Source organism: Ammospiza nelsoni, chromosome 10 (genome assembly GCF_027579445.1).
Source record: "Ammospiza nelsoni isolate bAmmNel1 chromosome 10, bAmmNel1.pri, whole genome shotgun sequence".
Taxonomy (NCBI): Eukaryota; Metazoa; Chordata; class Aves; order Passeriformes; family Passerellidae; genus Ammospiza; species Ammospiza nelsoni.
Genome location: NC_080642.1, coordinates 9777082 through 9804512, shown reverse-complemented (window position 1 = coordinate 9804512; position 27431 = coordinate 9777082). Strand labels below are relative to the sequence as shown.

General features: G+C 58.8%; 3 protein-coding genes across 4 annotated transcripts; 1 reads left to right on the top strand and 2 right to left on the bottom strand.

The window, feature by feature from the left end:
* Positions 1 to 198: 198 nt before the first annotated feature.
* On the bottom strand, positions 199 to 13081 carry LOC132077859 (mucin-4-like). The gene is made up of 13 exons (XM_059479765.1): positions 12910 to 13081; positions 6700 to 11040; positions 5297 to 5436; positions 4842 to 5006; positions 4390 to 4545; positions 3770 to 3900; positions 2813 to 2901; positions 2232 to 2415; positions 1666 to 1814; positions 1349 to 1468; positions 1003 to 1044; positions 647 to 879; positions 199 to 599 (listed from the first exon to the last, which is right to left on the bottom strand). The coding sequence occupies exons 1-12, from the start codon at positions 12968 to 12970 to the stop codon at positions 863 to 865; spliced, it is 5595 nt and encodes a 1864-aa protein (XP_059335748.1). The 5' UTR covers positions 12971 to 13081; the 3' UTR covers positions 199 to 599; positions 647 to 862.
* A 3969-nt stretch (positions 13082 to 17050) lies between these two features.
* On the bottom strand, positions 17051 to 23578 carry LOC132077575 (mucin-2-like). Of its 2 annotated transcripts, XM_059479379.1 has the most exons (6): positions 23345 to 23578; positions 21467 to 22195; positions 18498 to 18881; positions 18162 to 18281; positions 17776 to 17861; positions 17051 to 17559 (listed from the first exon to the last, which is right to left on the bottom strand). In XM_059479379.1, the coding sequence occupies exons 1-6, from the start codon at positions 23409 to 23411 to the stop codon at positions 17485 to 17487; spliced, it is 1461 nt and encodes a 486-aa protein (XP_059335362.1). In that variant the 5' UTR covers positions 23412 to 23578; the 3' UTR covers positions 17051 to 17484. The 2 variants fall into 2 exon arrangements, with proteins under 2 accessions (XP_059335362.1, XP_059335363.1); XM_059479380.1 differs by lacking the exon at positions 18162 to 18281.
* Positions 23579 to 23732: 154 nt separating this feature from the next.
* On the top strand, positions 23733 to 27268 carry LOC132077574 (deoxyribodipyrimidine photo-lyase-like). Its single transcript, XM_059479378.1, has 10 exons — positions 23733 to 23789; positions 23957 to 24219; positions 24382 to 24527; positions 24668 to 24850; positions 24998 to 25156; positions 25481 to 25679; positions 25769 to 25921; positions 26175 to 26296; positions 26397 to 26556; positions 26733 to 27268. Exons 2-10 carry the CDS (start codon positions 23988 to 23990, stop codon positions 26882 to 26884), a joined length of 1506 nt encoding a protein of 501 aa, XP_059335361.1. The 5' UTR covers positions 23733 to 23789; positions 23957 to 23987; the 3' UTR covers positions 26885 to 27268.
* The last annotated feature ends 163 nt before the right edge of the window (positions 27269 to 27431 follow it).

Below are 27431 nucleotides of genomic sequence, written 5' to 3'. Positions count from 1 at the left end.
TCTCACCCCATTCACTGCCCTAGACCCTAGCTGAGCTGCATCTCCAGTACCAAAGCCAGGAACAGAAATATCCTGTAATCCTGCTGCTCCAAGTCTGCTCCAGTTTGGAGAGGACTGCTTCCCACCCCAGTTTGGAGAGGACATGGCTGCTGCAGGATCACTGATGCCCAAACCCTTCCAAGGTCTTATTGAACAAACAAGATTTGACAATGATTTAATTTTTTTTTAAGAAAGGAAGATGCTCTATTACACAAAAAAAATGATTTTTCTGCCAACATTTCTGATCATGGGGTTGCATTTTGCCCTCACACACCCAGCAGATGCATTGATCTGATTCTGGCTTGATCTGGAGGATAGTCCCTTCTCCTGAAGGAGAGACAGGGCCCAGGGACCACTCAGGGAGGGATGGCTGGGAAACAGAAGTGGGGGACAAGACAGGACAGGCTCACATGACAAGCCTGGTGCACCCTGGCATTTAAGGGCTTGGCCACAGTCAACCCATGGGTGGTGTTTAACCCTTTCCCAGGGGTCCAGCCTCACCCTGCAGCATGGGAGCACAGTGGGATGTGGGAAGGACAAGGTGGTGTGTGCAGTGGGGGGTACCTGCCCACCTCCCCACCAGTTCTGCCCCCCAGCTGCATCTGGGAAAGGACAACTAAAGCAACTGAATCCCTGGGACAAGTCTGGGTTAGAAATGTGAGCTTGTGCCAGGGCAGGCAACTGCAGGCACTGCCAAGTGAGCTGCCCTGTGTGGTGGCCAGGGGTGATGGGTTCTGTGGGGGACACGGGGGAAGAGCAGATCAAAGGGTTTGAGGATCAGCCATGGCCCAGAACGTGCTGCAGGTGTGCAAAAACCTCCCAGTTACTTGTCCTCTCCATCTGCAAAGAAGAAATGAGATTTGCTCAGCCACCTTCTCCCTGAGGGGCAAGCTGGGAGCCCCAGGACATTTTCTTGCAGGGGCACAGGGAGAGAGGGAAAGGAGACCCCACAGTCCTGCTTACCTATCTGCTCATCTGAGTCATTCTCTGCCTCCTCAGAGGAATCTGTTAAGGATTGCAAGAAAGCCCCATGTCAGCTTACACCATAACCACATTTGCTGTGGCCCTCCTGACCTCCCAGTGCCATTACCTCCAGACCGTGCTGGTGGTTCTGTGCTGAGGGAGATGCCTCCACAACCCCCACAGCCCAGGGCATGTTACAGCCTGCATATGAGCACCCCAAAACCCTTCCCCATCTGCTCAGGGCTCTTGCTGCCTTAACCACAGGGAGGCTGGGACATTCCCACTCCCCTCCCAGCCCTGGGCACCAAGACAGCACCACGCCAGTGCACATGAGCTGCAGACCCACCCGTGCTGGGGGACTGGTATCCATCACAGCCAATCTTCGGCCTCTTCTCGCTGTAGCGGGCGCAGAGGTGGGCACTGCCCGCCCGATTACAGCACCAGTCATACAGCTTCAGCTCCTGGTCTGGGACAAAAAGGACAGTGAGGGGCTGAAGGGAAGGGGAGGGAGATGGGCTGGTTCCAGGCGAGGCTTTTGGCAGCTCCACACTCCCTCCAAGGGAAACAGCATGTCAAGAAACAGGTTGGCACAGAGATTAAAATTATTTACAGGCTAAACAATGCCAGCCTCGGGCAGGGGATGTCAAGGCAGGCTGTGCTTACCACGGTAGGGTGACGCCTGCCTGGAGTTCCTCCAGTACCTCTCCTGCCTGCCCTCGATGAGCTGGTCCTGGCTGTCGTACAGGCAGCGCACGCCGGCGCCGTGCTGGTTGGGGGAGGCCGAGTGCAGCATGGAGACACGGGCACCCCACCTGCCTGAAAGGGGCACCAGGGAGCCTCAGACAGCTCTGCCCAGCCAGCACGCCTGCCTCAGGGCAAGGGCTGGGCCAGAGCTGGCTCCTCGTTATCCAGCACTGCCACCACATCACCCACAGTGCTACAGGGGTTTGGGGGAACTGATGGAGACCATTTGAGTGGTCCCCAGGGGGAGACCCTGGTCCCCAGCATCCCCATGCAGGTCAGACCAACTCTGGCCAGTCTAATAAGACAAGAAGAGGTCAGCTCTCAATCCTCCTCGCTTTTCCTGTCTCTGAAGGGTAGGCCAGTCCCTCTCTCCTTTTCCTTAGGGTCACCTGCCCGCCCTGCAAGGTGGGACCCCAGCCACCCCTGCAGGAAAGGTGGGGAAGGACAGCCTGGGGATGGGGACGGTGAGGTAGCAGCATGTCCACTTGCCTCCACGGCTGCTCTTGAAGCGTGGGTCCTGCTGCCCTTGCTGCAGGGAGCAGGGGCAGGTGGGCAGGCCCTGGCTCCATGCCCGGGGCTCCTGCTGCTGCCCCGTCCATGCCAGGCACTTCAGCCGGTAGTTGATGCCCACGCGGCTCTCCAGTTTGTAAATCCACAACCCACGGAGGTCTGAGCAGGGAGAGAAAGCACGAGCTGTCACCTCTGGCCAAGGGGACCACAGGGGCTGCTCTGTCTCAAGGTGAGAGTCATGCAGTGCTGATGCTGGAAGCTAAACCCACATTGACCTCCACTGTATGTTGAACAGCCACTCAACAGAAGGGAAACAGGCGGAGAGGCTCTTGTCAAAAAGAAAGCCTTGGGACAGAGCCATTGGCACAGAAAGTGACCATGGGCACAGCAGGGATGTTTCAGCCTTAGGGCATAGCAGGTACCCAGGGGAAATGTGCTTCAGGGGGAAAGCCTGGGCTTGAGAACTCAGTGAGGGCCTTGCCACAGTGGCAGGCTAGATTTCATTGCCTGGGAATATTCCCCTCCTTGTGAACCCACCCCAGCTGTGTGGCACTACCTGTGTTGTAGCCCCTGAACTGGTCAGGGCGATATTTGGCAGCTGGAGGTCTCTTAGTCAAGTCATCATTGTGGTAAAATCCATCCCCACTGAGTGAAGAGAAAAAAAGGAAAAATCAAGGGTTGCTCTTCCTGGGTGGGATTATCCCAGCCCCAGCCCCAGCCCCAGCCTGCCCTCCAGCCATCCTGACCCCGTGCCAGTGGAATTGCAGCACCCACATGACAGCTCTTGGGACAGGAGGGCAAAGGCATGAGCTGCCCCAGCCTGCTTCCTCCTCTCTGTGGGGTACAGCTCTTTTTGGGTGCTGCAAACACTCCTGCTGCACCAGGGGCTGAGCCCACAGGCATCTGGAGACCCCCACGAGCAGCTTCCATGGTTTCCAGCATTTTGCCAGGCGATTTGGAGGAGAAACCCACGAGTGATCACTCACACACAGGCACACACACACGCACACACATGCCTGTGCTGCCTGTGCTTCCCATCCAGGCCACCTTTTCCTTACCCAGCTCCAGCAGGCAGCTAATGAGAAAGCCCTGGAGACAGCGTGAACAGGGAGAGACGTAATGCAAGGAGGCAGGAAGCAACTGCTCCGGCCAAGCACGGAAATCCCTTCCCTCGACTGGTGCAAAGTTCAGCAAACATCCCCTGTTTCCCACTCCTTCCACCCAAACCACCAGGATGCTGGGGGCCCAGCACTCCAGAGGGATTTGTGGATCTTACAGCAAGCACAGCCCAGCAAGACAGCGTGCTGCAGCATGATCCAGTCCCTAATGGGGTGAATTTGTTTGTGAGGCCCCTATATGTTAGAATGTATAGGCATGCAGACCATATCTGGGCTGCCCTCATCCTTGTAGGGCACTCCCTGGGATATGGGGGAAGGATTTGACCAGTGGGAGCTGTGGGAGGGATGCATCCCAGTGCCAGAGGAGGCAGGGATGGGGTGCTGAGCTGCTGTACCTGGTGTAGCCGATGAGCACATTGGTGGAAGGGAGCCTGGTGTAATCCCACTGCATGCCTCCGTCCTGGTACAGCATCAGGATGTAGGACCTGAAGCCATCAGTGGTCAGGACAGCCTGGTATGTGATAGTCTGGGGAGAAGGGTTGCAGACAGGTAAGAAAGTGAGTGAAGATGTGGGGTTTAAAATTCAGGGTGTGGGGCAGTGCTTGCTGGGGAATGGCCAGACTGAGGTCTGGAGGGAAACAAGGCAAACACAGCTAGGCCTGGTTCACATTTCACATGGAAAATGTGATGGCTTTACTTTGAAACTGTTCCATGACAAGCTTCAAATTCACCCAATTTTATGCCTCCAAAAAACAGCATTTCTGGTGCATAATAAACTCCCACCACCTTAAAGAGAAAGGTTTTATGGAATGGGGGAAGTTCAACTAAAGGTGTCCCTCAAAAACCCTGGAAACCACCAAAAAATGGGCACAGCCCAGTCCTTTTGGGCAAAATTCTTGAAGACTGGCCTTTGTCACAAAACTGGCCCTTATATTCAGGCACAGAGAAGGTCATTGCCTGCGGGTCTTGGTGTTTTTTGACAATTCAACAGTGCCTGTGTTCCATCAGCCCTTACCTTCCGGGTGTCAGTCCGTGCTGAGTGCACAGGTGCCTTCTCCCAGGTGATTTTCAGGGTCCAGGCTGCAGAGTAGGAGGACCTCAGGTAGCGCCGGACCTTCACTTCCACGTCACGGACAAAGGGCGGCTTGGCCGTGTTGAGGGTGGAGAACTCCTGGTGTTGGGAACACCAACGTCTGTGTCAGCTCCCAGGGGGACAAAAGGCTGGGGTCACAGCTCCCAGGGGGCCTAGGCTGGGGTCACACTCAGTGCCCTGTAGCCAAAGTGCTGGATGGGATTTGGATGGCTCAAGAGGTGACATAGCACCAACAGCTCTTAGGTTTGGCTCAGAAAAGGGAAAAAACATTAAGGTCCATTAATTACACATCTCAAGAGGCATCCACAAAATAAGTGATGAGCTTATAATCAAAAGGTGTTGGTGCAATCGCGCTCCCAGGTGGCTCCACTCACCTGGTAAAAGGTGGTGCCAACACCTCTGGAGAAGTCAGCGTTGTCCCAAAACACAGCGATCATGGGGACCTCTTCGTGGCCATTGAAGCCACTGGCAGGAGGGTTGGGGTACGTGAGGACATTGTTGTCCGAGGCTGGGAAAATGATCTGTCCATTGTCTGTGAACTGAGCAGAGGGATCCCTCCATCAGGTGAGGTCAGGACCAGCAGCACTCCCAGGCATGGGGGTGGCAGCCCTCCCATTTCCAGGTCCATTTTGAGAATGCCCAAGGAAAGCCACCACCTGCCGCTGCTGAAATGGCCACAAAGTCACCTTCTGCTGCAAACAGAGCCCAGCAGCATCCCAACAGCTGCAGCCCCACAACAGTCCCATCCCAGGCACCTGGTCCCTGGTGCCTCTCCCAGGGGTTCAGGTGATGGCCAATTGCCCAATGAGTCAAGCCCAAGTGGACTCACGTAGAGAGAGCTGCGCAGAGTTCTCCCAAATGGGAATCCAGTCTCGGGCTTGAAAAGTGGAGAATTAAAATCCACTTTCCTTTCCACGTACTCCTGATCATTTTCCCTTGCTCCATATGCATAGAGGGGCACAGCTGGAACTGGGAAAGAAAACAAACAATAAAACCAAACCACATTTACAGCAAAGCTTTTGGTTTGTATCAAAAATTTAAAAGGGCTGAAATTATCTTGCTTCTACTGGGACAGAACCTGGGCAGCAGAAGGATGGGGGGACACTGCTTAAAGCCTCCAGGGACACTCTGCATGTCACCTTCCCTTGCAGGAGCTTGTTCCCCCCCCCTTTCACAGCCTTACACAAACACAGCTGCCCTAAACCTCCTGTGATGGCCTTTGTGGTCACTGTCCCCTGCTCCAACCAGCCCTGTTGGGACACTGAATGACTGCCATTAGGAGGGGAAGGACATTGTACAAGGACTGTGGCAGAGGACAGCACAGAATTAAACACCCACAGCTCTTTCTAGAGACTTCTACAGCCTCCAGCTCCCTATTTATGTCTGAAAAAAAAAACATTTGGAGGGGATGGGTTTTCCAGCTGATGGGACTGTATTGAAAGCAGTCTCAGCCTGCCAACATTGCAAGCTCACGTGCAGGGGCTCCTCAGGGCGTGTCTCCCCCAGGATCCTGCCTTCAAATAGATCCCCTATTTTCTGGGCACTGAATGTCCCTGAGGATGGTCACATTAGTTAGTCCCACCAGGCTGCTCTGTGAGCATCACGTACCTGCGGGACTGGGCAGCAGGGTTGGGGCAGCTGCTGGCACTCCTGGTGGAGCTGGAACCACAGGGGACGATGCACGGGAGGTGGCAGTGGCTGCTCCTGGCCTGGGAAGCACCTCCTTGCCTCTGGGCAGGGGGGCTGCTGGGGCTGGGGCCGGGCTGCAGGATGTGCCTGGAGACCCGCCCTGGGATCCCCCCCGGCCTGGGGAGGCTCCAGCAAAGCTTGACCCAGGGGTGGCAGCAGGGGCTCTGTTTGCCAGGCTGGTGGTCAGCTCCCTGCCCAGGGGTGGCTGCAGGGCAGTGGGTGATGAGCCACCAGCAGGTCCTGGCCCCAGGGTTTGTGCTCCGGGACTGCCAGCAGTGATCCCAGAGGGAGGAAGGCCAGGGAGCCCAGGTGGGGAGTGAGCCTCCATCTGTGCCCCGGGAAGGAGATGGGTTACATCCCCCTGTCCTGTCCTGGTTCCCTGGAGCACAGCACTCCCTTCTCCAGGAGCAGGGCTGTCAGCATCCCCAGAGGGGCCTCCAGGGCTTCCCAGCTGCTGGGGAGGCAGGAGCAAGGCAGCTCCCCCTGGCACAGCAGCCCACAGCTCTCCCTCTCCCCCGGCAGAGGACCCCACTATGGACTCACGTGCCAGAGGCCCAGGGCTGGCAGACACCTCCTCTGCAGAATTCCCTCTCTGTGGAGCAGAAGGCGGTGCTGGGGCAGCGTTGGGGGATGTGGGAGCACGAGGGGACGCTTCTCCCAAAGGTGCCGGCATGCCTGAGGCCACCTCATCTTCAAGAGACCACGACTGAGCACCACCAGCTGCTTCTGGCAGCTCCCCTGGTGACCCTGGCAGCAGGGGGCTGCTCCCACTCTGGGTGCTTGGGGCAGAGTTGGGTGCCAGCCCCGAGCTCAGCCCCTGTCCAGGGAGAGGCACAGAGCCAGGCACTGAGGTGATCATGCCACTGGAAACACCACTGTTGTCTGGAGCCACTGGGACCAGGCTGGCACCAGGGGAAGGTCCCCCATTCACTGAGGCTCCTCCAGGCACCTCCACCACATCGACCTCGCTCAGTTTTCCATTGGAAAGTTCAGTATTGGCACCACTTTGGGATCCAGGGGCAGACACAGAGGCTTCCCGAGGGCCAGCAGCCCCCAGGCCTGTGTTCAAGCCAGCACCAGCTGCAGTAGCTCCAGGAAGGCCTTTTTCATCAGCAGCCTCGCCCATCCTCCCAGGTGATGAAGACCCCTCTCTAGATGAGGAAGAAGATGCAGACTGCAACACACCTCCCGTTTCTCCATCAAGGCTCTCTGAACCAGCTGGTCCCATTCCAGGAGGAGCCTGGGACTGCCCTGTGGACCCTACAACACCAGCCCCTTCACTTGCCCCTTCTCCTGCAGCAGGAAGGACACCAGTGCCAGCACCCAGGGCAGGCTGAACACCTCCAGCAGCACTGTCTGTGTCTCCCAGTGCACCCAGGCTGGATGGATCTGAAACAGAGGATGCTGCGACATCACCACTGGGAGAGGCTGGACCAGGTGAGGAACCTGCACCAGGCACTTCACCCTGCTGAGGGCTGACAGCTGAAGGACTTGTCTCCATGTTGGGATTTCCACTCTCTGGGTTTTCTGCCTGTGCTACATCCCCTGCACTCTCAGCCCCCTGCACCAGACCAAGCCCTGGGCCAGTTTCACCTTCTGGAGAGGCTGGGGACAGACTGTCAGGGCCAGGGGCTGCAGATGAGATGGGTTCTGCTTCATCACCCCTTGACACAGAAGGTGCTGCCACATCATTGGGAGAGGTAATACCAGTTGGGGAACCAGCACTGGGCACTTGATCCATCCCAGCTGCTGCTGCTCCACTCCCTGCAGTGGAGCTCAGGGATGGCTCAGACTCAATCCCACTGCCTGCTCCTTCCACTGCTGGCTCTGCCACGCTGGCTCCTTGCCCTTCTGCTGCTGGCAGCTCCACATCTGTGCCAGGCTGGTCCCCAAGGCCAGGTGAGGGGGGTCCCACTGGTTCATGAGCTGCTGAGCTGGGGGTACCCCACGCTGAAGTGGAGTCGGTGTCTGGCCCTTGGACCCCAGGGAGTCCTGCTGCCCCAGGAGCACCAGCTGCTGCTCCCCATAGCTCTGACCCTCCAAAGGATGGAGACCCAGGTGCTCCCTGGGCAGCACTGAGGTCAGGGATCACTGGTGTCTCTGCCTCAGACACGGGGCCAGCGACAGACCCCAGGGCTGGGGACACAGCCCCAGGAGCACTGGCAGATTCACTGGGCAGGTCCCCTGGTCCTTCAGGCCCTGAGAGATCAGACTCCATTCCAGCATTGCTGGGAGGTGCAGAACTAGATGAGGACACTTGTCCCAGTGCTGGGGCTCCTCCTGTTGCTGTTTCTGTTCCATCCCCAAGTGCTGATGGAGGGGAAAGTTCAGCAGGCACAACATCCCCGGTTTCTTCTGCTGGCAGCTCTCCAGTGTTACTGAGGTCCTGCTGAGGGCCGACAGCTGAAGGACTTGTCTCCATGTTGGGATTTCCACTCTCTGGGTTTTCTGCCTGTGCTACATCCCATGCACTCTCAGCCCCCTGCACCAGACCAAGCCCTGGGCCAGTTTCACCTTCTGGAGAGGCTGGGGACAGACTGTCAGGGCCAGGGGCTGCAGATGAGATGGGTTCTGCTTCATCACCCCTTGACACAGAAGGTGCTGCCACATCATTGGGAGAGGTAATACCAGTTGGGGAACCAGCACTGGGCACTTGATCCCTCCCAGCTGCTGCTGCTCCACTCCCTGCAGTGGAGCTCAGGGATGGCTCAGACTCAATCCCACTGCCTGCTCCTTCCACTGCTGGCTCTGCCACGCTGGCTCCTTGCCCTTCTGCTGCTGGCAGCTCCACATCTGTGCCAGGCTGGTCCCCAAGGCCAGGTGAGGGGGGTCCCACTGGTTCATGAGCTGCTGAGCTGGGGGTACCCCACGCTGAAGTGGAGTCGGTGTCTGGCCCTTGGACCCCAGGGAGTCCTGCTGCCCCAGGAGCACCAGCTGCTGCTCCCCATGGCTCTGACCCTCCAAAGGATGGAGACCCAGGTGCTCCCTGGGCAGCACTGAGGTCAGGGATCACTGGTGTCTCTGCCTCAGACACGGGGCCAGCGACAGACCCCAGGGCTGGGGACACAGCCCCAGGAGCACTGGCAGATTCACTGGGCAGGTCCCCTGGTCCTTCAGGCCCTGAGAGATCAGACTCCATTCCAGCATTGCTGGGAGGTGCAGAACTAGATGAGGACACTTGTCCCAGAGCCGGGGCTCCTCCTGTTGCTGTTTCTGTTCCATCCCCAAGTGCTGATGGAGGGGAAAGTTCAGCATTTGCCAAGTCTTCTGATCCTCCGGTCAGCAGCTCTCCATTATCAGCAGGCGATCCTGAGGGCTGAAGGGCTGGAGGACTCGTGTCACTCTGGGTATCTTCATAGGGACTGGCATCCCCTGACCCTTCTGCCAGTGCCATGTCCCCCGTCCCCTCAGCTCCCTGGCCCTGGATCCCAGCACTGGGCCAGGCCAGTCCATCAGGTACAAAAGGTGCTGAGCTGGGGGTACCTGAATCTGAACTCAAGCCAGTGCCAAGTCCATCAGCATCCTGGGGAGCTCCAGCTGGCTGTGACTCCCCAGGAGATGGAGACACAGCTACTTCTGGGGCAACAGCGAGGTCAGGACTTGCTGGTGTCTGTGCTGCAGCATCAGCGTCAGGCAGGGCGCTGGCTCCAGCCTCTGGGGCTGGGTGAGCATCCCCAGGAGCACTGGGGGTGTCTGTGGGGGGTGTCAGAGCATCAGGAAGCAGCAGTGGCTGCTCTCCAGTGGGGGTCTGCCATGGGGCAGGCTGGAGAGATGGACTGGGCAGATCCACAGCTCCCACATCCCCTGCGGGCAGGGCAGCGGCCGAGACCGGGAGATTGGTGTCGCTCTGTGCCTCAGTGGGAGCCCCTGGTGCCGGCACGGAGGTGGCAACGTCCTCTGTTTCCTCGGGCGCTGCTGGTGCCCTGCTGGCTGCAGGCGGCGAGGCTGAACCAGGAGCGTCTGATGGCATCCCGGGAACTCCCTGCCCATCCCCATCCCCATCCCCACCATCGGATGGTGCCAGCGAAGTGACCGGGCCGGGGAGGAGGGAGGACTTCCCAGGGCTTTCCACTGCTCCTGACAGCACTGGGCTCTCTGCAGGTAGGTGGGATGAGCTGGCTGTGCTGAGTTCACCATTTATTGCATCTCCTGGATCTCCAGATTCTGAAGGCAAGGGACTTTCCTCACCAGCTGGGGCCGTTTCTCCTGCTGGCTCTGGGTTAATGCCCTCATCCCCACCAACTGCTCCATCCTGCTGGGCTGGAAGCAGCTCCCCAGTGCCAGGACTGGAGCCCAAGGAGCTGGCACTGGCTTCACTTTGGATATCTTCAGGCAGGATCTCACCTTCCTGCACTGCTCCCTGGGCAGTGCTCACCCCTTGGCCGGGCAGCACAGTGACACCAGCAGTTGGCTGTGGCACCCAGGTGACTGCCAGGGGAGGGGTGCTGTGCAGGGATGCAGTGCCAGGACTGGGGTCTGTAGTGATGCCCTCCTTCACATCCTCAAGGACAGGGGTGGTCCCGAGAGGGACATCAGGAGGGACCTCTGGTTCATCTTGCACTACTTCTGGGGTGACAGCGGGGTGCTGTGCAGTGATGGCAGCGGCAGTTGTGGCCATATTGGGAGCAGCAGATCTTCCCTCATTACTCTGAGTCGTGTTCAGAGCCTTGGTCTCATTCCCCAAAGCTGGCACTGAAGGGCTGTACTCGCTCTTTGCCATCACCGGGTCCATCTCAGTCCAGGGAGGGAAGGTCTCAGCATCAGCTGCTGTGACACTCCTCTCTGTGGTTTGGGTCCAGTCGTCCTCTGTTGTCATGGGGAAGGCTGTCCCCACAGTGAAGGACCCATCGGTGGTGACGGGGACAGCAGTAACAGCCCCAAGCCCTGCAGAGAAGCACAAAGGGGAGTGTTACAGTGGGAGCTGGCAGCCTGCCAGCTCAGACACCTCTCTGTGAGAATCTCAAAGCTTCCACCATTTCTTAAACCTCTTCTGTCTCATCCCACAGCCTCACAAGGCCCTGATTTAAAAGCCAAGGAGTGCAGTCTGGGCTGCCTTGGGTACAGCCCTGCACGTTGCATCCTCAGCATCAGCAGCTGGCAGCTGAGGCTGGACACAACTCATGGCAGCTCAGAGGGAGACACTGGTGCAAGCCTGGAGGAAAACCAGCTGCTGAAACCCAGTCCAGTCGTGCTGGGGGTGGTACTGGGATGCCTGGCCACTGGCTAGAGCTGGAGCCCAGTAAGTCTGGTTGATAGCCCTGGGGGTGTCTGTGGAGCTCTGCCACCCCAGGGCAGCCCTCAGCCCTCTTTCCATCACTGCAGGGACAGCTCTGAGCACAGTGGCTTCTGCAGAGCCTGGGGGGTTCTGTGTTTTTTCACCTTTTGAGTGTCTGAGGGACATTTAAATGACTTTACACAAAGCCCTTTGTCAGACAGGAAAGCCAAGGCTTAGGGACGCCTTCCCTGACTGCAGATGGATTCTGATCTGCTGCACTTCAAGCAGGTTCAATAAAACTCTCCGGGGCTGGGCGCCTGCCTGCTCCTGCCCCCATCCCTCTTGCCTCCAGCTGAGTGAAGGCACCAGGGGTTCCCCACCCATGGAGGAATATTTGCAAGCTCCCAGGACCAAGCCCTTCTTACAGTTGTCTCCTCCTGCTGCCAAAATCCTAGCCCCACATCCAGGAGCTCTGCAGAAAGGAAGAAACACCTGCCCACATCCCAGACGTCTCTCCCAGAACCTGTGGGCACCCATGGGTGATGTTTCACACGGTCTCATTTTCAGGACAGGGACACAGGCTCTGGGGTGACCAAGGTGCTGCCGCTGGCTCCGTGAGGAGCCGGCTGGATCTGCTGACGCTTGGCTTTAGGGAGCTCCAATTAGGGGAGACCAAGGGCACCCCGATGGCAAGATCCAGCAGGGCTCTGCCACAGCCTGACAGCCCCAGCCTGTTCCCAATCCTGGTGCTCCAGTTCATCAGGTTCCCCCTGACAGGCAACCAGATCTCCCTGCAGCAGAGGTGCCTCCAGCCTCACCGCAGGCTCAGCTCGTTAGCTCCCAGATAGCTTGTGCAGGGTCATTAATGAGCACAGCTCCTGTGCCAGAGCAGTCCTCCAGGGGTCCATCCTCTGCTAGACCCACATTCCCTTTCCTGGCAGGCTGCTTCAGTGTCATCTTCCCTGGCTGGAAAAGGCTCTTTGTAGCAGCCCCCTCAGCCAAAGGAGCTCAGCAGCTTCCCTCCCGATCTCAGGGAAAACAAAGTAAATCAGTCAAGTCACCCCAGTTTAGTTCGGCCCACTCGCCCTGGTAAATCATTGTTTTATATTAATTCTTCAATATGGAGCAGGAAACGCCATCTACCCCACACACCCATTCATGGGAAGTTTGTGCAAGAGGGGGCCCCAGCATGGAGCACCAGCATTTGCTCTTCCCTGGGACGTGGGAGGGATGGGAGCATCCCTGGGTCCTGCTCTGCCAGCTGCCTTCCCTTGGCTCCTTTGCTGGAGGGGCACAGAGCTGCCTGCAGGCTTCGGGGCTGGGCTCTCATCTCTCCCACGGCCCCATCGGGCATCACCTCAGGGTGATGCCTGCCCTGTAAAATGCTTTTCCAGCTCTTTGGCTGCAATACCTTGCAAGGACTGGTCCTAAGAGGAGTTTCCAGTACAGCCAGGAGAGAAAAGCATCTCACAGAGTACCTGCTGCACCGTGGCAGGGCTCAGGGAGCACATGGGCTAGCAGAAGAATACAGGACATACCGTGCAGAATCCATGCGCAGCATCCCAGCAGCGTGGAGAGCGTCCATGCCCTGGTCCCCATGCCTCAGGCCTCCACACAAGCAGAGCACCAGGAAGCTCAAAGGGAGGAGAGAGCAGCAGGGAGCAGCTCCCTCCGTCCCTCCCTGCCTGCCTGTCCTGCAGAGCTGGAGTCCCACAGGTGCTCCCGCTCCTGCTCCCTCCCATTTATAGGGATGGCAGGAGGAGGCAGGTTGGGGACGTCCTCTCCCGCCCCCGGTCCCTTCCCTCCAACGTCCCTGTCACCCTTCCCTTCCAGTGGAGCCCTCCCCTGCCCAGGGGCTGGATGCCCTGCTCAGCTGGGCATAGGCTGGGGGTACCCAAAGCCCACCCTGCAGGGACCCACATCTCCCCAGGGACCTGGGCTCAGCCTGGTGCAACTCCCTGGGCTGCCAGCACCAGGAGGTGAAGCTGAGCCCAAAGCTGTGTGCGGCACTGCAAACAGGGGCATGGCAGTCACCCCACAGACCCCACACAGCCTGTTCCCCATGGCAGTCACTCCACTGATCCCACACAGCCTGTTCCCCATGGCAGTCACCCCACAGACCCCACAGACCCTGCTCCACATGCAGGGTATGGTGCCACAGAGCAGTGTGTGGTGGTGACAGGGCAGTGCCAGCTGGTGTCACCATGTCTGTGAGGACACCATGGACACTAAAATCACCAGCTGAGCCATGTCTCAGCCCAGAACAAGGCAGGACACAGGTCTCCACCTGGCTCCCCGAGGGCAGAGGCAGGTTATGAAGCAGGGAAAAGCATGGCTGGGGCGAGGCCCTGGGGTGTCAGTTGAGCTCCACAGTGCTCAGCTGCAACTGGGAGCCCTGGGGATCCCTCTTGAGAGCCCCAGCACACCCCAGTGGGGTTTGAAAACTGCACCTCAGGCTGGGCACAGCAGTGCTGGGGTGCTGGGAGGGGGTAAATGGTCCAGGGAAGCTTCTCTGCAAGGTTGGACCACCATCCTCAGGGGATGGAGCAGAAAAGGAGCAGACCCAGACCCCCTTCCCTGCTGTGGGGATCCTCTGAGTCATTCACCCCTCTGTCTCACCCCCCTCATCCTCCTGGAGCAGCAATTCCTGCACGCCCCCTTGAACACTGCTGCCAGCTCCCCTGTGAACAGCATTATGCAAACTCCCACCACTACATGGTTTTGTAGTCAATTAAACACTTCTTAACCAGAAATGCCCCCGGGCAGCTCCTGCAAAGTGTTATGAGGGGTGTTAGGCGGTACACGGTGTCCCGCTGGAGCCGGGCAGGCAGCACTCAAGTGACACCCGGAGCCTGCAGCGGGCACTGCGGATGGGGAAACGCCGGGGGAGGCCGGGTCACGGCTGAGCAAACCCGTCCTGTGAAACCCCCGCAGCACCCCCGGCAGGGGAACCGCGCACAGACCATAAACCGGGAACTCGCTCACCTGGAACCGAACACCCGCCCACCCAAATGCCACCGCGGGTGTGCACCGGGGGGACACTGCACTGGGGTCTGACAACCAGCCCTGCAGGTCTGGGGGCGACTGACCCATCCGGGACCACCTGAGCAATGAGCACACCAGGGCTGATGGAGGATTTGAGAGGTGTAAACCTGCCGTGGGAGAGTGGCTCCTGCCCGTGCTGACGATGCTGGATCACTTTGGAGAGCAACCCCAATGGGGAATACATGCTGACGCTGGGGAGTGTTGCTGCAGATGGTGTTTGAGGTGCAAAATGTGGTGGGAACCACAGGGATTGTTGCAAACATGCTGCTCAGCATAGAGGAAAACAACTCAGCTGAAGCAAGGGCTGGCCCCAGCCTGCCCGCAAGTTCCTGTCCGTGCTCCACAGAGTCCAGCACTGCCTGGAGACCCTTGTGCCTGCAAGCTCCTCTCTGTGCTCCACAGAGGCCAGCACTGCCTGGAGACCCTTGTGCCTGCTACTGCTGCCCATGCTGTGCCCCAGAAATGCCCATCTCCCAGCAGAGTGACAGGGCTGACAAACAAAACTCATCCCTCTGCTCAGGCATTGGCACACCCTCCCAAGAAAGCCCAGAGCCACCAAGGGATGTCTCATCTTGAGGACAGTACCCTGTTACCACTCTGGGAAGGGGCTTCTTATTGATCCTTTTGCTGTATCTGAAACCAAGGTCCTGGAAAAGTGCTGGTTCCTGTAAAAGTCATTAATCCCCTGTTACCAAAGACAAAGCGTCATGTGGGCACTGGAGCCCTTCAGGAGCCTGTGGCCAGGGGACAATTCCATGAATCCCAGCAGCCAGGGGCTCTGCCCCATGCAGCATGGCAGAGCATGGCCCAGCACAGTGCCTTATCAGCTTTCCTGGAATTAATGGGCTGGTTGTTCCAGTCCTGTGGAGAACACAGCATCTCCCACTGGCTCCCCTCCAGCCTCCTGGCAAGGGCACTGGGAGAGGGCTCAGGGGTGGCAATGGGGGAAACCAGGTTATCCATCAACCCCACAGGTTCTGGATGACTTGGCATGCTGGGTGTGTTGCAACACCCTCCTGCCAAAGAGTGGGAGCTGGGCTACAGCCATCAGCAGGGGTGAAGGGAAGGGGGACACTGGAAGGGACACCTGAGTCACAAGGGTCCTGAGACACGTCCCATGATTCTGCCAGGTCCTCTGAAGGTGACATCATGTTGGGCACAAGATTTGTTCCTTTGGACAATGCTGAGAGATTGCAATGTAAAGAGGCTGAGAACTCTGTTGTGGACTGGGAAAGCAGCAGGACTTGGATCCAGCCTCCCAAGCCCCTCTGGGCAACAGTCTGTGCCAGGCCAGCAGCCATGGGGTGAGGGTGGCACCTCAAGGACAGCAGGCACAGAGAGTAAGGGCAGTGTCAGGGGCTTGTCAGAGCTCTGTGCCACCACTGCCAGGGCAGGGACACCCCTCCAAGGGAGCCACATCTTCCCTCTGTGCCCCTCTACTCCCTCCCAGGCTGGTGACAGGGGGTCCAGAGCATCTCCTCCCCCCACGACCGCGGTGGAAGGCGGCTGTGCCAGCAGGGAACAGTGAGTACCCTGGTCACCTTTTCATCCCAGCACTTCAGGACCTTTTCCTCCCTTTGTGACGCAGTTTGGCTCCATTACCCCGGCCCTGGCACTCGGCCATGTCCTGGGGTCTGAAGTTATGGATTCAGCAGCCGGAGCAAACAGCCCAGTGGGACGCGCCGTGGGAGGACTCCTGGCCCGGCTCCAAGGCGTAGGCAGACCACAAGGATTTCTTTCCCAGCACCCCACCAGGCAGCCAGCACGGGGACTCCTTCCAGCAGGCTTTGCCCTGCTCCCCAGCTCCTTGCCCAGCTGCCAAGGGACCTCTCTCAGCCTCAAAAGGTCCAAGGAGCCCACAAAAGCCAGGCAGCATCCTAAAGAGCAAAGGGGCCACCCTGGGACGCAAGGGGCACCCCAAATGGGAGCATCCTGACAAGCTGCCTGGGCACAGCCTCTCCCAGGCCCTGTGAACTGGCAGGCAGCTGGGTGACCCCACGGTGTCTCTCCCCATCCTGTCCAGCTGCTGGCTCCTTCCCAGCCAGCTGACAATCCAGGCAGCCTGAGAGAAGTCCCCAGGTTAGGAATCCCACAGCCCCACACGCCCCCTCCCAGCCCTCCCTGAGCAGTGAGGGCTGCCAGGGAGGAGCAGGGATCAGCCAAAAACAACCCCTGACACGCAACGAGGCTATTTTGCTAATTATTTCAGTTTTCCATCTCCAGGAGAGGTGGCTTGCTAAGGCTAATAATTGCTTCAGTTGGATTTTATCTGGCTAATTAATCAGTTAATAAATGACTTTGCTGCAGGGGGTCAGATGTTACAGTGTCTCCTTAGTTGGGGACTGGAAAAAACAGGGAGGGAGCACAGCCCACGGGATTTCCACAGCCCCACAGTGCTGCCCCTGCAGCTGTGGGGTGTTTTGGGGCAGAGAGCTCCAGAGCAGAGACCACCAGTCTGCCAGGGTGCTGAGCCATCCTTGGGAATGTCTGCAGCAGCCCCTGGTGGGAGGGGACAGCACTGAGCCCGTCTCTCCACACAAAGCTCTGGGGACTCAGTTTTCATCACCGGTACCTCCAATAGATGGCAAAGCTGAAAATTGGGAAAGACAACTTGGAAAATAAAGAAGTCATCACTTCAACACAGAAAACATGGAATTTCTATTTACTGCCCGGCATGGGTGTCATCCTCTGTCAGCAATGCCACAGGTGAGCCTTGGGCACAGCAGTACTGGGGGCTTCAGGTCTCCTTCCTCTCATTCCTCTGTCCCCAGGGTGGCTTTGATGGCTGAGGCAGCTCAGTCCCAGATGTAAAAGCCCAGTTCCATAGGGTCCCCTTCTCCCAGCCCCCAGCAGAGTTGGAGGAGGAATCAGGTCTGGAGCAGGGTGGTGGGAGGGCTCAGGCTCTTCAGACAGGCTGTGGGAAGGGTCAGGAGGGGACTGGGGGTACAGAGTGAAGGACAGGAAGCCCCAGGTTCAAGAGGAGCTGTATGGGATTCCCCAGGGGCCTTCACCACCATGGAGTGAGGAGCTGGCAGCAGGTGCGTGGCAGTCCAGGTGAGAGGCAGCAGTCAAGTCCTCCTCTTCCCTCGCCATGCCAGTGACAGGCCAGCACATGGGAATGCTGTCTGCAGGTCCTCACGGAGCTGGGGGGAAAGAACAGCCATCAAACTGTGCCAGACATCTCCCTCCCCCTGTCCCCACAGACAAAGGGCCTGATCCTGGACTGTGGCAGCCAAAGGAGGGTCTCCCCTTCACCTGAAAGGGCTCTGGCTGACATTCCATGCAAGATGCAGCCATTCCCCTCCCTGACTGGGGGAACCACAGCTGGCAGATGCAGGATCTCCTCCTGCACACCTCACCTTGGACAACAGCAGCTCCTGCACCGTGGTGTTCCCCAGGTCCAGAGGGGTGGTCAGCCTCAGGGACAGAAACAGGTGAGATGCATCTGGGGGTTAAAAACAGGACCCTGGTTATTGCCCTTGAACTCTGGGCTGGGCCAGAGGACCTGGGGGTCTCTCCCCAGGGTTGCTGGCACAGACATGGAACTTCCTCCCAGGTAAATTGTGTCATGGACACACTGCACTGCCAGAACAAGCCTCTCACTGTAGAGCAACCCCATGTACCCCAAAGCACCAGCACCCCACACTGAGAGCACAGCAAGAACAGTGGGGCTCCAGGGCCCCCTGCATGGCCCCAAGCACTGATGCTGCCCAAGGGTGGTGATGCCCACGGGCACTGCACTTACTGGTGTTGGGTGAGGCAGAGGGGCAGGTTGGCAGCAGCGTTGGCAGGGCTGTAGGTGTGCTGAGGGCAGCAGCCTCTGAGGTCTGGGCTGAGCTGGAGGCAGGAGAAGAGGGCTCAGTGCCTGGGCAAAGCAATGATAGGTTAGTGCTGTCTGCGTGCAGGGGTACAGGATGCTCCTGCAGCTGGGCACAGGCCTGGGTGAAGCCACCTGTGTGAAGCCACCCAAGTACATGAAATTCCTATGGGGATTTGTCACCCTGACCACCTCCCTGCCTTCAGGAGCCCCCCAGCTGAACCCACCCAGCTGCACTGGGGGTCCCAGACACTGTCAGGGTACCTGGAGTTGACTCCACAGTTGAGGGGAAGATGTCAGGAGTGGTCCTGTCTGGGTAGCTGGAAGAGGGAGTGCCCATGGGGTCAGATGTGCTGATAACAGGGCTGGCTGTGGTGTCTGCCAGGGTTGCCAAGGTCTCTTCTGTAGATTCAGATGAATCTTCTGTAGTTGTGGTGGGAGAAAGCACAGTGGGAGGTGAGGTGTTTTCAGTCTCTGTGGATGTGCTGGACTCCTCTGGGGTGGAGGCTTCTGTTTCAGGGCTGGAGGAAAGGAGGGTGGCTGTGGTGCTGGAGTCAGTGGTAGGCAGCAGTGTTGAGCTCTCCATGGGTGCTGAGGAGGTAGGGAGAGCTGGGGACACAGTTGCTGTCACACCCAGGGCAGTGGTCTCTGCAAAGAGTGGGGACAATGAGATGCACAAGGGTTTGTGGTGAAGGGCTGGGTCCATGGCTGTGCTGGGCATGGTGCAGCATCACCAGCACAGTGAGCTCCCCCAGGAACTCAAGAGCTGCATCAGCCATGGAGCACTGGGAGGGGGAGCTCACTGTCCTGCATGGATCAAACACACAGATCTCTTCAATGGGTATCAGCCAGGCTGACCACATAAATCCCCAGCCTGACAAAGCAGGAACAAGCCATGGCCATTGCTGGTTTCAGGGCAGAAACTCCTCTGAGCACCAGTCCTCAGACCCATTCCCCCATCTTCACCCATCCCTGGAGGAAGTCAGACAAACCCGTCTGGCAGGAAGAGCCAAGCAGGAACTGGTGACCTGAGACAGTCTGGAAGTGCAGCAGCAGCAGTTTAAACAAACCCTCTGTGCTGCAGATAGTCAGGAACTGATAGCAGTGGGTGTAAATAATGGCAGGGGGGAAGCAGCCCCACAAAGGAACAGATCCCAGCCTGCAGCTCAGGATGAGCAGACGTGCTGTGACCCACAAAAGCTCTGGGAGGGAGGGAGGGGGTGGGGCACAGGAGGAATTGTCCTCTCTTCCACTGTGGACTGTACCAGAGCAATGTGCTGTCCCCAGAAAAGCCCAGGGATCTGTAACCCTCTCCACAGGACAGGCAGGACAGCCTGGCTACCTGGACCTTTGTCCAGGGGTGTCTGTCAGGTGGTGGCTTTGGGATACCAGACTGGATTCCCCAGTGATCCCAGCACAAACCCAGTGAGTCTGGGGCTCTGCTTGCGTGAGAATGCGAAACCGAAACACAAGCTACCATCTGCTTTCAGCTAAGCCAGCCAGAAACTTCCAAAGCCCCTGGCAGCCAGGCCCTCTCTGCACACAGCAGCTGGGTAAATAAAAATACAGAGAAGGGCAAAGGTCTGACCCTAGCCCACGCCAGGTGAGCATCTGCACAGCAGGGCCTCACCCTCACAAAGGGAGAAGCAGCAAGTCCACCTCTGCTTCCCATTTAAGAAGCAGGAAACAGCCCCACAGCATCCCAGCACCCTGCACCCCAGAGGTGCCACCCCTCCACGCTGGGAATGATGCTCCCCACTCACCACCCACCCAGCAGAGAGCACTGCAGCCCACTGAGCCCTTACCCAGAGCCAGGTGCAGCACGGAGAGGCAGGTGAGGCTCAGCAGCAGCAGCAGCAGCAGGGGCCAGAGCAGGGGCAGGGCCAGCCCTCCTCTCTGCCCAGCCATGTCCAGGTGAGCAGGAGCTGACAAACCCCCACAGGCACTGCTCTGAGTGCTCCCCACAGCCCCAGCACTGGGTTTTCCAGGTCTCCTTCACCCAGCAGAGCAGGAGCATCCAGCTGGGTCCTTTCACCCTCCAGGTGCTGGCAGCGAGGCAGCGGCTTCCACCCGGCACGAACACTCCCAGGGACTGCTGCAGTGCCCAGCAAACATCAACTGCACGGCTGGACCCACAACAGCCACAAAAAGTGGGCAGGACAGGCCACCAAGGCCACCACTACTACAGACCTGGCTCCTGTGGCCGTCCTCTGCCTGCTGAGGGGAGGGTGACAATGGGAAAGAGCCCAGGAATGCTCCAGGCTGCCCAGAACCCCGCGCTCCGCCACGGGGGTGATGTTTGGTGCTGGCTCCCGGCACCAACACCCTCAGGAGACAACAGCCAGCTCTGTGTGAGCCGAGGAGCCGGCCAGGGAACAGGCACACAGCTCAGGAAGGGCGTGCCCCAGGCTGAGGGTTTGTCCCCTGGGCTGTCTGTGCAGGCATCACTTCCCCGTGTCACAGCATGGCCCAGGAGCACTGCTGGGGCTGCTTCCTCCTTCTGGGCTCAGGGACAAGAGCAGGCCCTGGGCCAGGTATGGCATTCCACAGGCAGGCAGGCATGCTGGAGGACTGTCAGGGCATGGCCACCCTGCTGCTGAGCAGCTGCATGGGGGCACTGCCAGGGCACAGGCACACAGAGCCCACCACCAGGGTGCTGGCACTCTGATGAGGTGCTCTCACTGCACAGGCACAGGGCCAGGGTGCTGCCTGTACTCTGTGAGGATACAGGGGCTCTGCTGGGGTACAGGGACACCAGGAATATGTGCATGGCAAGGGGTACTGGGGCAGGGTACAGTGTCCCTGTCCTGGTTGAGGTGCACGGGGTGAGCTGTCACCAGAGTACATCTGCAGTGCCAGGATAAAGGCTCCTGCAACAGCCACCAGGACACAGCCACAGTGACAGGACACAGGTGCCCAGAAAGCTGCACTGCCAGGGCACAGCTCCCTGGGGGACTTCAGGGGTACATCACACTTCTCGGGGTACAGGGTACACAGATTGTTCACATGGGGGTGTATACACACAGGCTCAGTGCTGGGGGCACGGCCACATGGCAGTACTGTCACACCACAGCACAGGTCCCCAGCCTGGCACCCAGCCACTGCCCTGAAGAGCATGAAGACCAGGTGGCCCCTGGGGGAAGAAGCCAAGTGCTTGGCTGAGCAAGATGGGAGATCCTGTGGGGATTTACCACCCTGATCCTACTCTCCGGGTGCCCGGAGGCTGCACTCACCTGCAGTGTCACTGGGGGTCTCTGGCTCTGTTGGGGTGAAAGTACCAGGGGCGGTCCCAGGGACGTCTGTGGTGGTACCACGGGAGGTCATGGTGTCTGATGGGGTCGTCAAGGGCCCATCTGAAGTGTCTGTCACTTCTGGGGTGGTGGAAGCAGAGGTGGTGCTGGTCCCTGGGGATGGGCTGCCAAGCAGCGTGGTCATGGCTGGCTCTTGGTGGGGGCTGGTGGCAAGCGTGGTGCCCAGCCCAGTGGAGGAGAGAAGAGCAGAGGTGGAGGGAGGCAGCATGCTCGTTTCAACTCCAAATGAGCTGGCAGCCAGGGCTGTGCTGGTCCCCACAGATGTGACAGTGGTACTCTTGTCATAGCTGGGTGTCATGGCCGTGGAGGTTGGAGGTGGCTTGCTGGTGGTGGTGAGCCCCAGCCCTGCTGGGGTGGTGCTGGTGGTAGTGAGCCCCAGCACTGCTGGGGTACTGCTGGTGGTGGTTTCCAGCCCTGCTGGGGTATTGCTGGTGCTGGGTGCCAGCCCAGGTGACCCAGGAGTGCTGTCAGCTCTGCTGCCCCTTGCCTGTGGTGTGGTGATGTTGGAGGCTGCCAGGCTGCTCTGCTGAGCTGTAGAAGCACTGGGTGTGAAGGCATCCATTGGCATCTCTGGGGTGGAGGTTGCAGGATGAGAGGAAGGGAAGGTGGCTGCAGTGCTTGAGCTGCTGTTGGACAGTGGTGCTGTGGTCTCTGTGGGTGTCAAGGAGGTTGGGAGAGTGAGAGATGTAGGGTTTGTCATATCTTTGACAGTGGTCCCTGCAAAGAGGTGGGAGACAGCACACAAGGGCTGGCAGTGAAAGGCTGGGACCATGGCTGTGCTGGGAATGGTGCAATATTACCACCACCATGAACTGCCCAAGTCTTGCCTCAGCCATGGATCATCAGGAGTGGGGATTCCCTGTCCTACATGGACCAAGCACGTGGATTTCCTGAACAGGAACGTGACAATCAGCCAGGCTGACCACATAAATCCCCAGCCTGACAAAGCAGGAACAAGCCATGGCCATTGCTGGTTTCAGGGCAGAAACTCCTCTGAGCACCAGTCCTCAGACCCATTCCCCCATCTTCACCCATCCCTGGAGGAAGTCAGACAAACCCGTCTGGCAGGAAGAGCCAAGCAGGAACTGGTGACCTGAGACAGTCTGGAAGTGCAGCAGCAGCAGTTTAAACAAACCCTCTGTGCTGCAGATAGTCAGGAACTGATAGCAGTGGGTGTAAATAACGGCAATGGGGAAGTGCTTTGTGGAACTAGCCCCACAAAGGAACAAACCCCAGCTTGCAGCTCAGGGCATGTCCATGAGGGACCTGTTGCAACCCACAAAAGCTCTGGGAGGGGGTTGAGGGGTGCAGCAGGAGGGGATCTATAGCTGCAGGTCAAGGCTCTCAGGAGGTACAAGCTGCAGGTTTATTCCCAGTGCTCCACTCAACACTGCTCTTACTTTGCATCAAGTGCAAATGTTGGGATGGCATTTGAAGGTCTCCAGGCCTAGTACCTCCCAGTGAGGTTGCCATTTGGGCAGGGCCTACTGGGCAGATTGTAGCAGAAGCAATGAGCCCAGCAAGGACCAAGGCTCAGCAAGGGGTCCAGCTGAGCCTAAGGTCTTCTCTTCCCAGATGGAGACCCACATCAGAGGCAAAGAAATAGAGCTTGTTGCTTGTGTTCTATAAAGCACTGCCGCGTTTGCTCACTAGGACAGGGATGTCGGAGAGCAAACAGCATCCAAAGTGTTTCACCTCAGTGGGCAAAGTCACCCCAGGGCCACCCACCACCCTGGAGTACGACGCTCCTCCTTCACCCCCCCACCCCATGGATATCTCCACACACCGCTGAGCCCTTACCCAGTGAGAGATCCAGCACAGCGAGGCTCAGCAGCAGCAGGGGCAGCCCTGCCGTGCCCCGAGTCATGTCCAAAGGCAGCGCCCCAAGGCCTTGCAAGGTGAGGGACCCGAAGGCACAGGGCGTGGGGAAGGCGCCAGCAGGGAACTACGCTGCCGAGTGATGGCTGGAGGTAGCTGGTGCTGCTTCCTTGTTCCCGGGCGGACGGAGGGGAGGCACCAGCGGGCACGGACACCCCTCCCGGGGCAGGTGCAGCGCCCTGGGCGCGCCGGGGCCATGGGAGCAGCACCTGCGCCCCTGCGTGGGGGCGGTGCCGGTGGCGGAGCCGCGCCCCTCGGGATGGCCTCGCCTGTGGGCACGCCCTCAGCGCCCGCCCCGGCTTGTGTAACACTCGGGCCGCGTGGCTGCCAGCGGCGATCGGCATCGGCACCGGCACCCGGAGCCCAGGTATGGACACCAGGAGCGGATCGGGCCGGGGACCGTAACACCGTTATTACCCGGTTCCCGAGGAGCAGCACGGGCTGGGGACCGGCATCCCCCGGGCTCTGGGGGCAGGCCGGGGCCGGGATTCCCGGGAAGCGCGGGAATCAGTCCGGCCTGTGTTCCTCTGGCAGCGCAGCCACGCTGCTCCGGGCGGCGCTGAGGATGCGGCGGGCACGGGGGAAGCGGAAGGCCGAGGCCACGGAGGTGCCGTGCGTGAATCGGAGGAGGACGGAGGGAGAGGAGGCGATACAGGAGGCCCGTCGGAGGGCGGCCCCGTCCGTTCGAGAGTTCAAGTACAACAAAAAGCGGGTTCGCCTTGTCTCGCAGGTCTCGGACCTGAAGGATGATGCTCGGTGCATCCTTTACTGGATGTGCCGGGATCAGCGAGTGCAAGGTGAGAACCGGCTGGTGGAAGGGGCTCCCAGGGGTAGTAAAAGCGCTGGTCCCTCCTTCGATAACTTTGGTGCTGGCCCCACTCTCTATAGGGGGGTCTGGGGGGAAACTTCCTATAAAGGCCCCATCCCCATCCTGACGCTGCCCTGTGTATTTTCCCCAGATAATTGGGCTTTCCTCTACGCCCAGCGCCTGGCCTTCAAACAGGAGCTGCCTCTGCATGTCTGCTTCTGCTTGGTGCCCAAATTTCTGGAGGCCACCATCCGCCACTACAGGTTCATGCTGAGGGGTCTGCAGGAGGTAGCAGAGGTACAGCCACGGGATGTCCGTGCTGGGTGGGACAGGGCAAATGGGGAAAGGGGAGGCAGATCCATCCCTTCAGCAGATGCTGCTTGGGTGGGGTTTGCAGAGCCATGAACTGTCCCACAGCCATTTCCGTGTCGCTGCAGGAGTGTGCAGAGCTGAACATCCCCTTCCACTTGCTGCTGGGCTATGCCAAGGATGTGCTGCCCGCGTTTGTGACGGAGCATGGCGTGGGTGGGCTGGTGACAGACTTCAGCCCCCTCCGCCTCCCCCGGCAGTGGGTAGAGGATGTCAGGGAACGCTTGCCAGAGGATGTGCCATTTGCACAGGTGGGTGCCAGCACTCTGGGAATGGAAAACTGGCTGGTGAGATGTGGGACAAACTTGTCTCCTGTGTCTGACTTGAGCAGAGAGCATGTGTGTCATGTTGCCAGGATTGTTTGCTTCTCACACCCTTCTCCTCTGCTTTGCTGCCAGGTTGATGCCCACAACATCGTGCCCTGCTGGGTTGCCTCCCCCAAGCAGGAGTACAGCGCCAGGACCATCCGGGGCAAGATCCACGCTCAGCTCCCCGAGTTCCTCACCGAGTTTCCCCCTGTTGTTCGTCACCCACATCCGCCCTCCTGCCCAGCAGAGGTACCAGTAGGAGACACTCAAACCCATTCATGGGCAGGTCTCAGAGTGTTTCATAAGTCCTTTGTGATCCTGGGAGGGGTTGGCAGGGAATGAGGACAGTGGCCTGCCTGAGGTCACACACAGATGGTGTGGAGATGAGGATGCCCTGGGGATGGGAGGTTCCCACCTCATTCATTCAGTTCCCACATCTCTGCCATGCAGAGGGCTAGTTAAAAGGAAGAGGCTGGCATGGACTGGGGACTTTGCTGGTTGGGGACATAACATTCAGGGCAGCCCTCACTGAAGAGATTCTGCAGATGCACTCACTGCTTGGTTGCCGCCCAGCCCATCGCTTGGGAGGCCTGTTATTCCAGCTTGCAGGTGGACCACACCGTGAAGGAGGTGGAGTGGGCAACCCCTGGCACAGCTGCAGGGATGGCTGTGCTCAAGTCCTTCATTGCAGAGCGACTGAAATCCTTCAGCAGCCACAGGAATGATCCCAACAAGGCAGCTCTCAGCAACCTCTCCCCATGGCTTCACTTCGGTGAGTGTCCCAGGCTTCCCACTCTGCAGCAGGACTGAGCATTGTGGCTGGGTCCAGCAGCCTGACTTGGTGCTTCCCCGTGTCCCCAGGCCAGGTTTCCACCCAAAGAGCCATCCTGGAAGTGCAGAAGCAGCGGCGCAGTTACAAGGACTCGGTGGATGCGTTTGTGGAGGAGGCTGTGGTGCGGCGGGAGCTGGCTGAAAACTTCTGCTACTACAATGAGAACTACGACAGTGTGCAGGGTAACATCCTGGGTCACGTGGGCCATGCTGGGTGCCCAGCTGCTCACTCCAACTTGGCAATCCTAGTTCTGCTAGGAGAAGGGCTGTGGGGCCACTAATGTCCCATCATTTGGTCTCTTCTGGAGGTAGGACAGAAGCTGACGAGTGCCCTCTTCAAGACTGGTGCCTCCAGGGCACAGTGGCCTCAGTAGAGTGGTTCTCAGCACCCTGCAGAACAGGTTGCTCAGTGTTGCCCTTCATCTCTTGCTCACAGGCGCCTATGACTGGGCACAAACCACCCTGAAGGTCCATGCCAAAGACAAGAGGCCTTATCTGTACAGTCTGCAGGAGCTGGAGCAGGGGACCACACATGACCCACTCTGGAATGCTGCCCAGGTACTGCCCTACATCTTCCCCACAAAATACTGAGCTTTTTTCTGAGGCATGGAGGTGACCTGCCATGGCCTGACCCTCATGGCTGTCTCCATCCCTGCAGCTGCAGATGGTCCAGGAGGGCAAGATGCACGGCTTCCTGCGGATGTACTGGGCCAAGAAGATCCTGGAGTGGACGCACTCCCCTGAGGAGGCCCTGCAGTTTGCCATCTACCTCAACGACCGCTACGAGCTGGACGGGAGGGACCCCAATGGATACGTAGGCAAGCTGCAGGCTGGGGGCACAGGCTGGGAGGCCGTAGCTCGGGTGGCCAGGGCTGCAGTGGGGGCTCTCTGCAGGCAACTCCAGCCCGTCCTACCTTGCACTCAGATCCCCCTTGCTCTCTGGGTGCCCCTGAGCAAGGGGGAGAGCTAACACCGGTGTCCCTGTGCCCGGCAGGCTGCCTGTGGTCCATCTGTGGCATTCACGACCAGGGCTGGGCGGAGCGGCCGATCTTTGGGAAGATTCGCTACATGAACTACGCTGGCTGCAAGCGCAAGTTCGACGTGGAGCAGTTCGAGCGTCGCTACAGCCCCACACACTCCCAGTGACACCCTCTGGGCTGGGCAGATGTGCCTTGGCCCAGCTGCCAGCTTGCAGGGCTCACCCTGGGATATCGAAGGGCTCCCTGTAGCAGCAGCACGCTCCAGGGTTTTGCAGGTCTTTGCCATCACCCACTCGAGTTGCTGGAGCCCTTCTGCTGGCACAAGGTTGCTGGCAGCTGTGAGAGCCCATCCTCAGCATGCCTGTGCCTGCCAGAAACCTTTCTACAACCAAGGCCTCAGGAGTAGCCCAGGTCATCATTGCTGCTGGTAACCACAGCTGAGATTTGGGCTGAGCAGAGTGTTTCTAGGGAAAAGCCCCCAGGAAGAGGCTCTTTATGGAGCCAGTGCTGGTCTCTCATTTTTTAACAGTTTTAAAGTTTACAGTTTTTATCACCTGTGTTGATGGTGTTTATGGGGAGGTGCACAACACCGCTGTGAAGGGAGAGCTGGGTGGCCTGGAATAGGGATGCAAGCATGGACAGGGCAGCCAAAGCCAGGCCCCTCTGCCCCTCTGCCAGCAGCAAAAGCAGGCTCTGGAAGGGGACAGACATTA